At 39.9% G+C, this 13,428-nt stretch overlaps 1 protein-coding gene across 1 annotated transcript in view; it reads left to right on the top strand.

The window, feature by feature from the left end:
* The window catches only part of LOC124711962 (WD repeat-containing protein WRAP73-like), an 82,105-nt gene that overhangs the window by 25,512 nt on the left and 43,165 nt on the right, over positions 1 to 13,428 (top strand). Inside the window, exon 3 of the mRNA XM_047242244.1 lies at positions 1,070 to 1,249. Within this exon, the coding sequence (XP_047098200.1) occupies positions 1,070 to 1,249 (180 nt within the window). The remainder of the gene's footprint in view (positions 1 to 1,069; positions 1,250 to 13,428) is intronic.

Raw genomic sequence — 13,428 nt, 5'->3', positions numbered from 1 at the left:
AGACAAAGATATCCCATGAACCCTGCAGATCTAGACAACCCAGGTGGGTTTCGATTGCAATCATAAACACAATAATTACGCAGGCATTTGAAATATACCCTGGCACTGAAATCCGTAACATCTGACATGACAGTAAATAAACTTACCACATTTACGGATGTATTTGGGGTGCGGAAAAGTTCTGTGCCTATTGTAATACAAGTGGAAAATAAGGCTATGTATGTGGGTTGCAAATAAGTTGTAAAAGGAGTTCCTGAAGAGAGGTATTTGTACCAGGGTGTTCATGTTATTTTATCCTTCCCGTGTGAGTGTAATTTAGACAACAACAATTGTTTTGACAAATATCTAAGCCACCCATCATTAACTAACTTCATTCATTCATTATGTTCTGTAGGTCCCATTATATAGGAGAAATTTCAATTGTAATGAGTTAAGGTACATGTAACAAAGTGGATCAGCTGTTACAAACAAGATTAAAAGTTAATTGTCATTAAACTATTACAAATTATTTTAATTACTTGAGCCAAGTTTATCATAAAAAATTCATATGAAAAATAGTACCTGACAATTGCTCTAAAGAAGCAGTTTATCTCATCTACATCTCATAGTAGCACATGTTTTGACCCATTTCATATTTATATGGGCTGTTCTTTGTAGAGTGGACTACAGGTCACAATATGTGAATGAACGCATTAGTATTATTTGCAGCCTTTGCTAACTGTGTTTTAAAGTATGGTACAGTGATTAGGTTGGAGACTTCTGTTGCAATAAAGTTCGTCAACTGAAAAATGTCAACTAGTAAACAGAACAGTGGGATCACACAAAAAACACACAAAGTGGAGGCTGACAAATTAAATGTAGCTTTACAAATAGTGTATCTTCAAAACACAAAAATAATTGGCTAATACTTGAATTTACTTTGAAATAATATGTACTGAAACTTTTACTCTAAAAATGAGTGTCTAGAATCATTGTGCACGTAACACTGCAGGAGACTTTAAGTGAGAAAATACTGTCATCAAAGGTATTTCTTGTTAATTAATTGTTAATTTAATGTTTCCATTTTCAGGCATGTGTCAGCATTTGGTCACTTGTAAACTGTTCTGTCTTATATATACACAATCTAAAGTCGACAGCCTCTCCTGCTTTGTCGTTTAGTCCTGATGGCAGTTACCTAGCAGTGATAGAAGACCATGGGTCCACAAGCAAGATTTCATTCTTTGACCCGACAGCCTGGAAACTGATTAAGGTATGCATTTATTTATTTATGGGTGTTTGGTTTGCACAGCCTGCAGACACCATGATATTACTTAAGTGATACATCTGATTACTAAAAGAAATTTTTAGAAGTATGTATAGAACACACAGTAGACAATAACTGATGATACCAACACATTCTGGTAAATGACACCAAATAAAATTCTGCTTATGGCGAGGGGAAAGGGTGGTGAGAGAGAGAGAGAGAGAGAGAGAGAGAGAGAGAGAGAGAGAGAGAGAGTACGTAGTAGAACAAGTACATGGAATTGTTCTGAAGCGATATTATGAAATTATCTTCTGACTTCACAATAGCTTCTTTAAGATAAAGGTTAAAAATATGACCTACAATCCATCATATGGCACATAAACTCTCCGTAGTATTAGACTCTCAGTAACGTCTGCGAATTGCAATTTCATAAAGTCCATGATAATTCAATAAGTTACTATATTTTCTGACACAAAAGTAGGTGTGGTGGAATTGGGAAACATGTTTTGATTTACGTTATGAAGTTTCTACAATGGAAGCCATCCTTATGGTGGACGTTAGGTATTAGGCCACGTGTCTGATCTGCAAACCACAATCTATTGAGTTAAGCAGGTTACAGATTATGGCACTGGGAATGTCTCTTTGCTGTCACATATCTTGCTACTCTTTTTCTTTCTGTGCATAACAGTTCCCATTTTAATTTTGGAGATGTAGTCAAATGCATTGATATCAGGGACAAGTAAATGCTCCCTGTCTTCATTCTATTGGAGACCTTGATACTATGGTACCCAGAGAAAGTTCACCAAACTTCCATACCTCAGCAGCTCAGTTATCTTCTTCATTATGTTCATACCACAAATTTTTTTCCTTTATTTCTGGGGCATTAAATGCTAGTAGTACATTTAGGGCCAATTGTATAAACGTCACAGAATAGAGGTAAATTTTGATCTTAGTTCAGATAGTGTACCCAGTCACATATTTGCTATGTTGTATGACTCTAAATTCGAATCAACTGAATCAACTAAAGTATTCATATGAATTACCATGAAAAATGCTCGTGATAATAAAACAAATTTACAACTGAAGCGGTATTTTCAACCTCTAGTATAATGCTCAGATGTGGATGTTCGTCCAACAGGATTGTTTGTACTAAATTGGTTATCAACATGAATATCACACTTTGACTGCTGAAATTAACCATGTGTCATAGAGGCACATTATTTATCATTGCAAAAATGGACAAAAATAAGTGGAGAAAGGTGCATTCTTCAAACTCCCCCATAACAGAAAGAGATCATAATAGTCAGATATCCATAAAGTAAATGGAAAGAAAGACTATAATGCTCAGCATCAGGCCTATTCAGGCAGTGTGTTTTCACATCAGTGTTGTCAAAATTATCTTTATAAATAATTTGTGGAGAATACATCATTTTGCAGCTGATAATTCATGGTCACGTGGCATTGGCCATTAGGTAACGTGGCTGTTTTGACTGTAAACACAAGCTGTTGATGATAGTGGCATTTCATCAGCATTAAATATCATTTGTCAAGGTGTTAAATGGCTTTTTTTTTGTAGACACAAGTTTCAATAGTTCACAGGTTTTTAAAGAATTGTTACCACCACAGAAGTAGACAGGCACAGCTCTCATCACCCCAAATGTTGGTTTGACCACCACAGTGATTACTGGACATGATCATTTTTTAGACTTTCAGGGTGTATACACCCTGGGACAACTGAGAGATCCAGGAAAAACCCGGGAACTTTTTCATCCAGTAGAAAACTGAGAAAAACCCGGGAATTTTTAAGAACTCTGGGAATTTTTCATTGTCTTACTTTTGAGTTAAATTTTTGTAATTTTCACTGGTAAGAACTGATACTCTAACAAATAATTTTACTTCAGATCTCTACTTTAGAATGATACTGCAGCAATAAAACATAAACGAGAGAGAAATGCCACTACAGCAAAACACATAGCACACATGATTGATTGTCGACAGCAAAATGTCAAAGGCTTCAGGACGAATACTATGCAATACTTCACCATAACTGCTTTCGATGAGTGTGACATCATAAAAGTTTACATTTCAAACACATTGCGGGAAAATATTGAAAATGGTAGTTTGAGAAGCAGTAGTTTCAAAGTAAGTTTCCTTTTACGCAAGATGAATTATGTTATATGTGAAAATGTGAAATGAATTTCTTAAATCACAGAGCGATTGACTCTCATTCAAAACTTAACACTTTCAGGACCAGCCACTTACAAGAATTTCAGGCGAAGTAGACAAGAAATTTATGTCGTCATTTAAAATTTTACTGGCACGTTTGTATTTGATATATCTTAAAGGGTAACACTTGCAAAAAAAAAAAAAGAAAAAGAAGAAGAAGCAAACAGTATTATATGTGAAAGCTTAACTTTTCTTGTAGCTATACTACAAGTATATTAATTTAAACCATCAACTTTTCCTATTTGTGTATCCGTTCTACTTGACAGTGATGTAGCTATTGGCTGACTGCATCAGGTATCCTGTCTTCTGAATATCGGCTTTCATTTGCTGGCGAGATAATGTGATGTGAGCTGCGATTGGCTGACAAAAGCAAATCACAATCTGGATTTCAATGCTTCGGATACTAACATGCTGTGTTTGGTGGAATTCATATTTATACTTCCGTAATACGAAAATATACAGCGTACACGTTGCTGCACATCAAAGATCTTTCCAAACTGCTCCCCCTCCCCCCCCTCCCCCCTCCCCTAAAGTGCTGGGAAGTGGTGTATATAACCTTTATCACTCAAGGAATTGATAAGTTTTAAAGTTCTGAGGGATATTTTCACCCAGGAAAATGTGTATTTTCACCCGGGAAAAAGTGTAATTTTATCCGGGAACTTTTTTCCTTTTCTGCATATACACCCTGGGTGATGTACTCATGCCTCTGTTAGAACTCTGAACAGAGAGACCCATCTGTGAATCAACTCCAGATTTTTCTAATTAATAAACACTGTCAGAGGTAAAAGAAGTAATAAGTACAGAGGTGGCAGGAATGAGACCAACCAGGGATCGAAATCCAGACATTCAGAGCTCTAGATCCAGTCTGTAACCATTGAGCCACAGAGGACCAACACATTGGCCAATGAAGATAACTTGTCATAAATGTACAAACTATTTCTATTTATGCAAATACAGCTATAGGAATTTAAGGACATGTTTGGTACTGATAGTAAAAATATGTAATTACTGCTTTTCAAACATAGAGAGCATATTTGTAAGAGGTGTTCAGTCATTATTGGCTACTGTCAAACTCTGTGTACTTAACTGTTCACTGCAAACAGTTCAATTTATCATTTCTTACACTGTTGCTAAGTTTCTACCAGAGTTTGGAAACTTACATTTCGAAAGCTACTAAGTTGCAATTAAAGTTACTTCAGAGGAATATATTAAGCATCATCACAGCTACTGTCAAAAATAGTGACTGTTACTCAATTGTAAATAAATTATGAACCCCATACATTTGGAAAGGAAACAACCATTAATATCAATAAATAATTAAATCCATTGTCTACGGCCTCTTCTATGTCAGTGCACCTCAGATGAACTGCTTCTTCATTTGCAATGAAAGTTGTTTTTCAAATTTTTTCTCCCCTAATTTGACCCTCATTGCCCTCAACATAATATCAGTGATACTGAAAATTCTATGAATGCACTGATAGGTATGCCTGTATTATATTTAATAAAGAGAGTCTTGACTATGGAAAGCACATTGAGCATCTGTATATCTGATGAAGAATTTAGGAAAAATTATTCGGGATCTTGTTGAGCACACGAGATAAGTATATTTTGTCTCTCAAAGCAAAAAAACCTCCCTCCACATTCTCAAGTACTTTTGCTTTGCCCTTGGCCGACACCCCTCCCTCTCCCTCCTAACCCCACCTCCCCACCCCCACCCTCATCTCCCCCCCCCCAGGAGGGTCACAGTTCTTTTGTGAGTTCATGCATGACGCCCATGATGCCCCGACCTAATGCAGCCCATCTTTCCTTCCCGGGCTGCATTTCTGTTCCCATGCCTCTCCCGCCACTCCCTTGCTCCTTCCCCACTGCCTCCCACTTTCCCCCACCTCGGTGTTCTTATGTTGACCTTGCTATCCACCTGGTTTCCTGTGTTTCTTGCACTTTTGTTCCCTTTGCCGTTTCTCTGTCATACTTCCTTTTTGGCGTTTTTGGTCCCTCTTTGGGTTTTGACCTCCACTTCTAAATTTTTTGTCTGTAGTGTGAGCCATTTGGGGGAAGAACTCCTTCCCTAGCATCTGCAGTGTGGTTTCCTCTCCCCTCTTCCTTCCGTGTTGTAGGTCCCCTCTGCTCCCCTAGGTCACCAGCATGTGTAGCCAGTCTGTGGTGTGGGGCTGTTATTTACCCTTCTGATACCTAAGGTATTGCCTTACCACGTATGCCTTAGGAATCATTGCTTGTCATTCCAGAACATCAGAACTCCTGGCAATGGCCGCCATGCCAGACGACCCTTGCTGTAACTGGGTGGCACCCATGGGGAGAGCACCTGATTGGAATGGATGGTATCAGGTCGAATGCTTTGTGCATGAAGTGTATCAAGCTCCAAAAATCTGGCCATTCTCCTACGGCTGTCCGCTTGAGGGTAGTGGATCATTGAATACTGCTTTATATGGCCCTGTAGCCTTCCCTTCCCTGGCTACACACTGGGAGGAGGGCCAGACTTGCCTGCTTGGGGTGAAATTTTCTCTACAACCTGGTCTGTACTAGGGCTATTGATAAAATATCAGTATTTATCCTAGAAAATATTGATGTATATTGGCAATAATTTCTTCCCTGCTATATTGATATCAAAATGGCAATATGGAGTCCTGATATATTTATTTTATATTAATTTTTTTCGCAATTTGCAGTAAATATTCGAAATAGTTCTTTTGAAATTGTAGTAGAATATGTTTTTACTTTCACTGTGTGAAGGAGTTGTACCACTTTCTGAGCTTTCATGTCCAGACTTTCTCTTTGACTATGTGAAGCAAATAAAGGCGGCCCAAAGTAGTAGTCTGATTGCACTTTGGGGGGGGGGGGGGGGTTGTGAATGGAATAACTAGATTTCTGATCTGAAAAAATAGCACAGCAGTTGCATTAAAAAACAACTTGTAACTTGTAATGCAACTAGTGTGCTATTTTTTCACATCAGCATTGTTCAGTAACACTTGCTGAAAATGATAAACAAAAATATAAATGACAAGACTGCTCTTTGCGGCAGATGGAGGCATATGAGGTCAAAGCTGACATAATCGGCACTCATTGCTAACCATGCAATTTTTCTACACCACCCACTCCATGAGGGTGCCCATGTTCTGCCACATGTGTGTAAATTGCCACGACCGTCACTTTTCATGCTCAACAGATTTCCCAGCTTATAAGAAATAAAAGAAGATGTAAGAGTATAAGTCTGTGGATTGTTTCTTACACTGAGGCTCATCAGAAATTTGACGAACTTCATCCTGTGTTTATGAGTTTTACTTTTGCCTCTGTTACATCCTTTTCCCCTTCTCCCTCTTCCTTACCCTAGTCCCATCCTCCTCTCTTCTCCCTTCTCCCTTGCCCCTTGCAGTTCCCACACCATTCCCTCTGGATGCCGCTACCCCTCCCCTGCCGAGAAAGTGCCCACCTTCTTCGACACCTGCAGAAAGTGCCCACCTTCTTCGACACCTGCAGAAAGTGCCCCCCTTCTTCAGCACCTGCAGAAAGTGCCCCCCTTCTTTGGCACGTATTGGTGATGGAGCTCTCTCCCAGACCCCAGCCCTGGCGTGTCTCAGGCCAGAGGTCTGCTACCACAACTCAACCAAGGGACACACAGTCTCTGTGCCCCAAGCTCACCCACTCTCTTTTGGTTCCAGATCTTGCAAAAGCCTGCTCTTCCTGTGTGCCCTGCCCTCCTCAGTCTGTCAAAGGGAAGAAGAAGAAGAAAAAGTGCCACGAACTAGGTCCCCCGCGGTGCCTTCGGAGATGCCATATTCCCCCTCACAACCTGAGTCTGACATCTTTTTTGTGGCTATCACCCCATTGTCATTGGTGGTGATGGTGACCCAGCAACATGATTGGCTCCAGCCCATTTGCCTCCCATTTGGGTACACACTCCAATAGAACTGTAATGGATACTTCAGTCACCTCCCAGAGTGGCAATCCCTTATTGTCTTTTGCTCGGCAGCTTTTGTCATTCTCCAGGGATCTCATTTTACTGATGCTCACTCACTGACCCTTTGTGAGTTCCATGCTTTTTTCAGAATGGGGTCGGCCCTTTGAGGGCTTCCAGTGGCATCTGCACATTGGTCGGTACAGATATTGTTAGTACATGGATCCCAGTTCATACACCATTGGAAGCAGGGTCCACTTGGACTCTGCTTTCATGGTTTGAGGTCTCTGCATATGCCACCCTAACTGCCCTCCTTCAGCAACTCCCCCGTGCTTTCCTCCTCCTTGGAAATTTTAATGCCTGTCACTCATTGTGGTGCAGTGCTTCTACATCTCATTGGGGGCTCCTCATTGACCAGTTTCTTATGGACCATAACCTGTGCCTTATTAATGACGGTTCCCCTACTCGTTTTAGTGTGGCACATAGCACATTTTCTGCCATTTGATCTTTCACTCTTTTACTCTCCCCTTCTTCCTTCCCTACACTGGTTGCCACACATTGATCTCTGTAATGGGAACCACTTACCTTGATTCTCTCATTCCCTTCTGACCTCTCACTGATCCAGTTACCCCACTGGGCTTTTCATCATGCTGATTGGCCTCTATATACCTCGCAAATCATGTTTCCACCTTATTTGTCTGATTGTATTGATGAAGTCATCTGTGATCTGTCCAGTAAGATAATCTATGCTGCTGGCATTGCCATTCCCCACTTGACAGGCCCCATATGCCGTCCGCCAGTTCCCTAGTGGAGCATATTCATTGCCACCACTATCCATGATTGTTGTCGTGCCTTGCAACATGTTAAGAGGCACCCGTCCACCTCCAGTATTATTATCTTTAAACATCTTCAGACCAGAACCTGTTGCTTAAGCAAACAGAACGAATGGGTGTGTTGGGAATGCTTTGTATCCTCTGTAGGTTTTTCTGTTCTTCATCATGCACCCTCTGAGGTTGTCAGCGGCAGTCTGCCATTTTGGGTCTTGGCCTTACAGGTGGCCTCTGTACAAATCCTTCAGTTCTCGTGGAATACCTCACTACCTGTTTTGCAACGGCATTGGCGTCAGCCTCCAGTCCAACTACCTTCCTCCTACTGAATTTGTTTTAGGGAATATGGATGTTTGCTCTAAATGAAAGTGAGACTTGAATATGTCAACTTTTTCAGGTGTATTGTTATAGATGTTTAGGATATTTCCTATTTAAATAAAACAAAATACTTAAAACTGACTTCAAGGAAAAGTCTTATCTGTACATGTTTTTTATGTTCACTGTGGAGCTCCGACTTCTTTGTACTCTTTTCCCACCAGCACACAGTTTGTGATGAAAGGAATAATTTTTTCCAGCCATTTTAGTGTAAGCTGCCCAAGGTATGCATGTCTCTACTTCCTTCTCCATGTCTGAAAGATGTGGAAATGAATGTAAATCAGAGACTGCATGTTATTCATGTGAGATTAGTTGCATGACTGCGGTATACTCATTGTTGCATATATAATCTTCAAATAAAAATGTTATGAAAAAATGAACATGAATTAAATGCAATGACGGCACTAACATTTACAATCGGACATCAGACACTTCCTGTATGTGTTTTAGAATATGATGCACAAGTGACAATAATTAATAAGTAGCAGACACATTGTTGACTTAGTGACATCAGGAAGAAACAGATAGAAAAATATGTGGAAGAACAAAATGCCAATGAGGCGCGGTGTGCAGCTTAGTTGTGAGAAGGAAATGTCACCGGAGGCAACATTGAATTCAAAGGTTTTCAGCAAGCGTAACACACTCATTGTCGAAAAGATTTAATTTTGAACCAAATATTGCTTTGTTTCCCAAAATAAAGACCCAATTTTACTGTCTTGAGATTCTCACTCCATGCCATAAAAAATGACACTTTCATTACATTATTACTTATAAAAGTAACTTAGTTCCAACTAAAGTTACTGTATGGAACTAACACTGCCATTACCCTCGAAATATAACTGTTACTAGTAACGGCATTACAGGTAATGGTTTCTATGAAATGTCATTAAACTTTTCACATTTTAATTAAAAGTAGTCTCCAAGAATTCTTATGGGAGCAATCATTAACTGCACTCTTTGACTCAGTGACGTGCACCATTGACATTCTCCTCAGTCTAACTTTCTATATCAAAAAAATTATATTGAACTTATTTTCTTTTCTTGAACTTATATTTGTGCAAAAGGAAAGCCATTCTTTTTTAGTGTCACTAGGCTGTGAACTAATGATTGCATTTGAACATGATCTGCGACTTTCTGATAGGAAAGTTGATCCTAGTTCATAGTGAAATAATCTGAAATTAACATGTACACCATGCAGATTTCTGAATTCAGCTTGATCAGAGTTCATTTTTTTTCTGATCCATGATCAACAGCTTTATACAACTCGCCTTTAATGGATTAGATATGATAGAGATTGTTCAGTCCCAGTGGCTGATTAACTGGAAAGCTTGCATGAAGCCCGCTGGCATATTCTGAGGCAATAAGGACAAGATGTAGCATTGTCCACAAATTATTGATCAGTTATTTTTGACCTGTCAGTGAATATTTAAATGACATTTTGCCATGGCATTTGCATGGTTGTCATGAATATGGTGTTAATGTTCAGCATTTCATATTTGAGGAGCAGATGAATATTGTACAAAAAGAGTAGCCCAGGAAAATGGCATTCGAAAGTGTTGATGTTTCTGATTAGCAGCATAGGAGGGAAACATTTACTTTACAGCAGTACACTTTTGTTTCAGTGGATAAATGATAATTGCTCTGGAGGTACTCCTGGGACTCTAGAGTATGGCTTCTCCACAACGTGAATTGACCTGCCAGAAACTTGCAATGAATGTGAGGTAGCATTCCTGCTGCAGAGCATTGTTTGAGGCAGGCTGTGTGTTAAAACAGGCATGGGCTGCCATACAGAGAATGTTTCTCATTTGTTCTGGCCCTGACAGATGACAATATGATGTGGGTATACCATTTCAGCCATAAGCTGTATCTTAATTTCAGGACCTGCACAGTTTAAATTACTGACACTGTACGGTCACCTAACGTCATCCTTAGAACAAGGTACTTTACACATTTCTTAGTAAATGCCAGTACTCTGAATTTGAAGGGCAATACTGTTAGCCTGTTTTTTAAGCCAGCTATCAGTGTGAATGGAGGTATACACCATCTGCATATTGTGGTACAAGGGCTATTCATAAAGTAACCTCAGGTTGGCTATAAAAAATAAAGAAATGCTTGTAGATTCATGCTGCTCTTGTGGTTGAAAAAGGAAACATCGGAGATCATGTTGTTTCATTCAGCTGACTCTGTTACAACAAAGATAAAAAGTCAGTTGTCAACTGCACAAGAAAAACCTTATTTGGTTCACTTTATTAGTTTCAACAGTTTAAACACTCATCATCAGAAATTAAATGGGGCTAAAATCTTTCGTAAGCCTGTGTCAAAATGATAATTAGACTGTAGTGACATACAAAGGATTGGCGCGCGTGCATACACACACCCTCGTTAAAAATCTCAGGCCCCTCACAAGGACTAACACCTCAATCCATTGAATTCTTACCCCACCCAAACCACGGACCCCCACCTTTTATCTTCTTCACAAGATCCTGAAACCCAATCATCCTGGTCGTCCCATAACTGCTGGCTTCAAAGCACCCACTGAATGTATATCTGCCATAGTTGATCAACACCTGCAACTTGTGCACAAGTATTTTCCTCCTGTATTAAAGACACCAACCATTTTCTGGATCATCTGGAATGTTTTTCCAATCCACTACCACCACACACATTTGTCACTACTGATGCCTCCTCCCACTACACTAACATCCCCCATGTATATGGTCTGTCTGCTGTTCCTCAGTCAGCGCCTCTTACAACATCCTTCCTGCTTACCTTGATCAACTTTATACTTATCAACTACTACTTTACCTTTGAGGTGCAAACATACAAACAGATTAGGGTCACAGCCATGGGAACCAGGATGACTCCTTCCTATGCCAGCCTTTCCATGGGTCGCTTAGAGGGGGCTTTCCTGGGTCCATAACCTTCCAGTCCCTGGTTTGGTTTAGATACATTGATGATGTCTTTGACAGATGGACTCATGGTGAGGCTGACCTGTTAAATTCTTGGAATTTCTAAATACATTCTCCCAGTTAAATTTCACATAGTCATATTCTGAGTCCCATGCCATTTTTCTTAACGTTGATCTCATCCCCGCCAAAGGTCAGCTACACATTTCTGTTCACATTAAACCTACTAACAAACAGCAGTACTTACATTTTGACAGGTGTCATCTTTTCCATGTCAGATGTTCTCATCCATACAGCCTTGGTATTCAAGGCAAACATATTTGTTCAGATGCACACTCTTTACAGCAATACACCACCATTGTCACCCAGCCTTCAATGGAAGTAACTACCCCACCAGCCTAGCTCAAAAGCAGATTTCCCAGGTCATCACAGCCAATCCTGATACTGCTGATCCTTCCAAAAAAACAACCTAGGAGTACATCACATGTCACTCAGTATCATCCTAGTCTTCAATGTATTAATCAGCTACTTCAACCAGATTATGACTTTCTAAAGTCACTGCCCGAATTGAGGTCCATTCTGTCTGACATTTTGCCCACCACGCTTAGAATAGCTTTTCATCACCCTCCCGATCTCTGCAATATCCTTGTACCCTGTGCTCCTTCTGCACCCATTTCCTGACCCTATGGCTCCTACCATTGTGACTGCCCCACTGTAAGACTTGCTCTATGGACCCTCCTACTACCACCTATACGTCTAACTAGTGAAACATATACTATCAAAGGGAGAGCCACATGTGAAACAACACACGTTCTATACGAACTGTTATGTAAACATTGTTTGACCTTTTTCATTGGCATGACTACTGTGAAGTTATCAGGATGAAAGGGCATAGGCAGAAGATGTGTATCAGCAACACACACTATCCTGTTGCAGAGCATGCTCTGCAACATGACAGTCATGACCTCGGTGCCTCTTTCACCATACGTGCCACCTGGATTCTTTCCCCAGACACCAGTTCCTCAGAACTCGGCAGGTAGTAACTGATGCTGTAACGTGGTCTTGGTTCTTGCCACCCACCTGGCCTTCATTTACATTAATTTGTTTGGTCTCAGCATTTCTTTAGAGTAACTGTTCCTTTCTTCAGTCCCTTTCAGTTTTCTACATCTTTCATTTTCTGACCTATCTTCTTTTTTGCTGTCCTCCTCCCTCCTCTTATCACGTACTATGCACTTAGCTTTACACTTGTATTAATTCACGCACAATATTTTAGCAGTGATCTTTGTCTTGCACATTACCCTATCTTCCACCTTTAAGCTCTCAGGTTTTCAAATGTTGTCTGGTGCAGTCTCCAACAGTCAGTCATTCCTTCTCATTCTGTCTGGTAAGCATCTCCTGACCCTTGGTTTTGGGTGACTTATCCGAACTCTGCCCCTTTCCCTTAATCTCATCAGTCCTTTTCCTCCATCTCTCTTCCTCCCCCTTCAAGCCTTCTGCCAGAAAAAGGAGCTGCTGGTTCCAAAAGTTGGCAACCTTAATAGCACTACTTGGTGAGTAGATTTTCTGTCTATCCAATTACATTGTACATAAAGCAACTATGTTAAAAACAAATGAACTAAGATTGAACAGCAGAAATAAAACAAGTTTGTTAAAACAAATGTAAAGTAGTTAAACTTGAAAGACACACCATACCTTTTTCTACGTAATCAACTACATAGAGGGACATCGCTAAAAATATATGTGATGAGTAGCAAACAATGAAATGTCAAATTGCAAGTTGTACATTGTATATGCGACAAAAGTCAGTGAACATGCTGGTAACATAACGGGCATTGAACACACCTAACTACAAAGTGGGAATGCTAGTGTACATATAACCTGTAATAGTAATGGGGGTACATAGAATGTAATTCTCCGTGATGCAGTCAAATTAAATTG

Source organism: Schistocerca piceifrons, chromosome 8 (genome assembly GCF_021461385.2).
Source record: "Schistocerca piceifrons isolate TAMUIC-IGC-003096 chromosome 8, iqSchPice1.1, whole genome shotgun sequence".
NCBI lineage: Eukaryota > Metazoa > Arthropoda > Insecta > Orthoptera > Acrididae > Schistocerca > Schistocerca piceifrons.
Note: the sequence above shows the minus strand (reverse complement) of the source record. Positions and strands in the feature narration are given on the sequence as shown.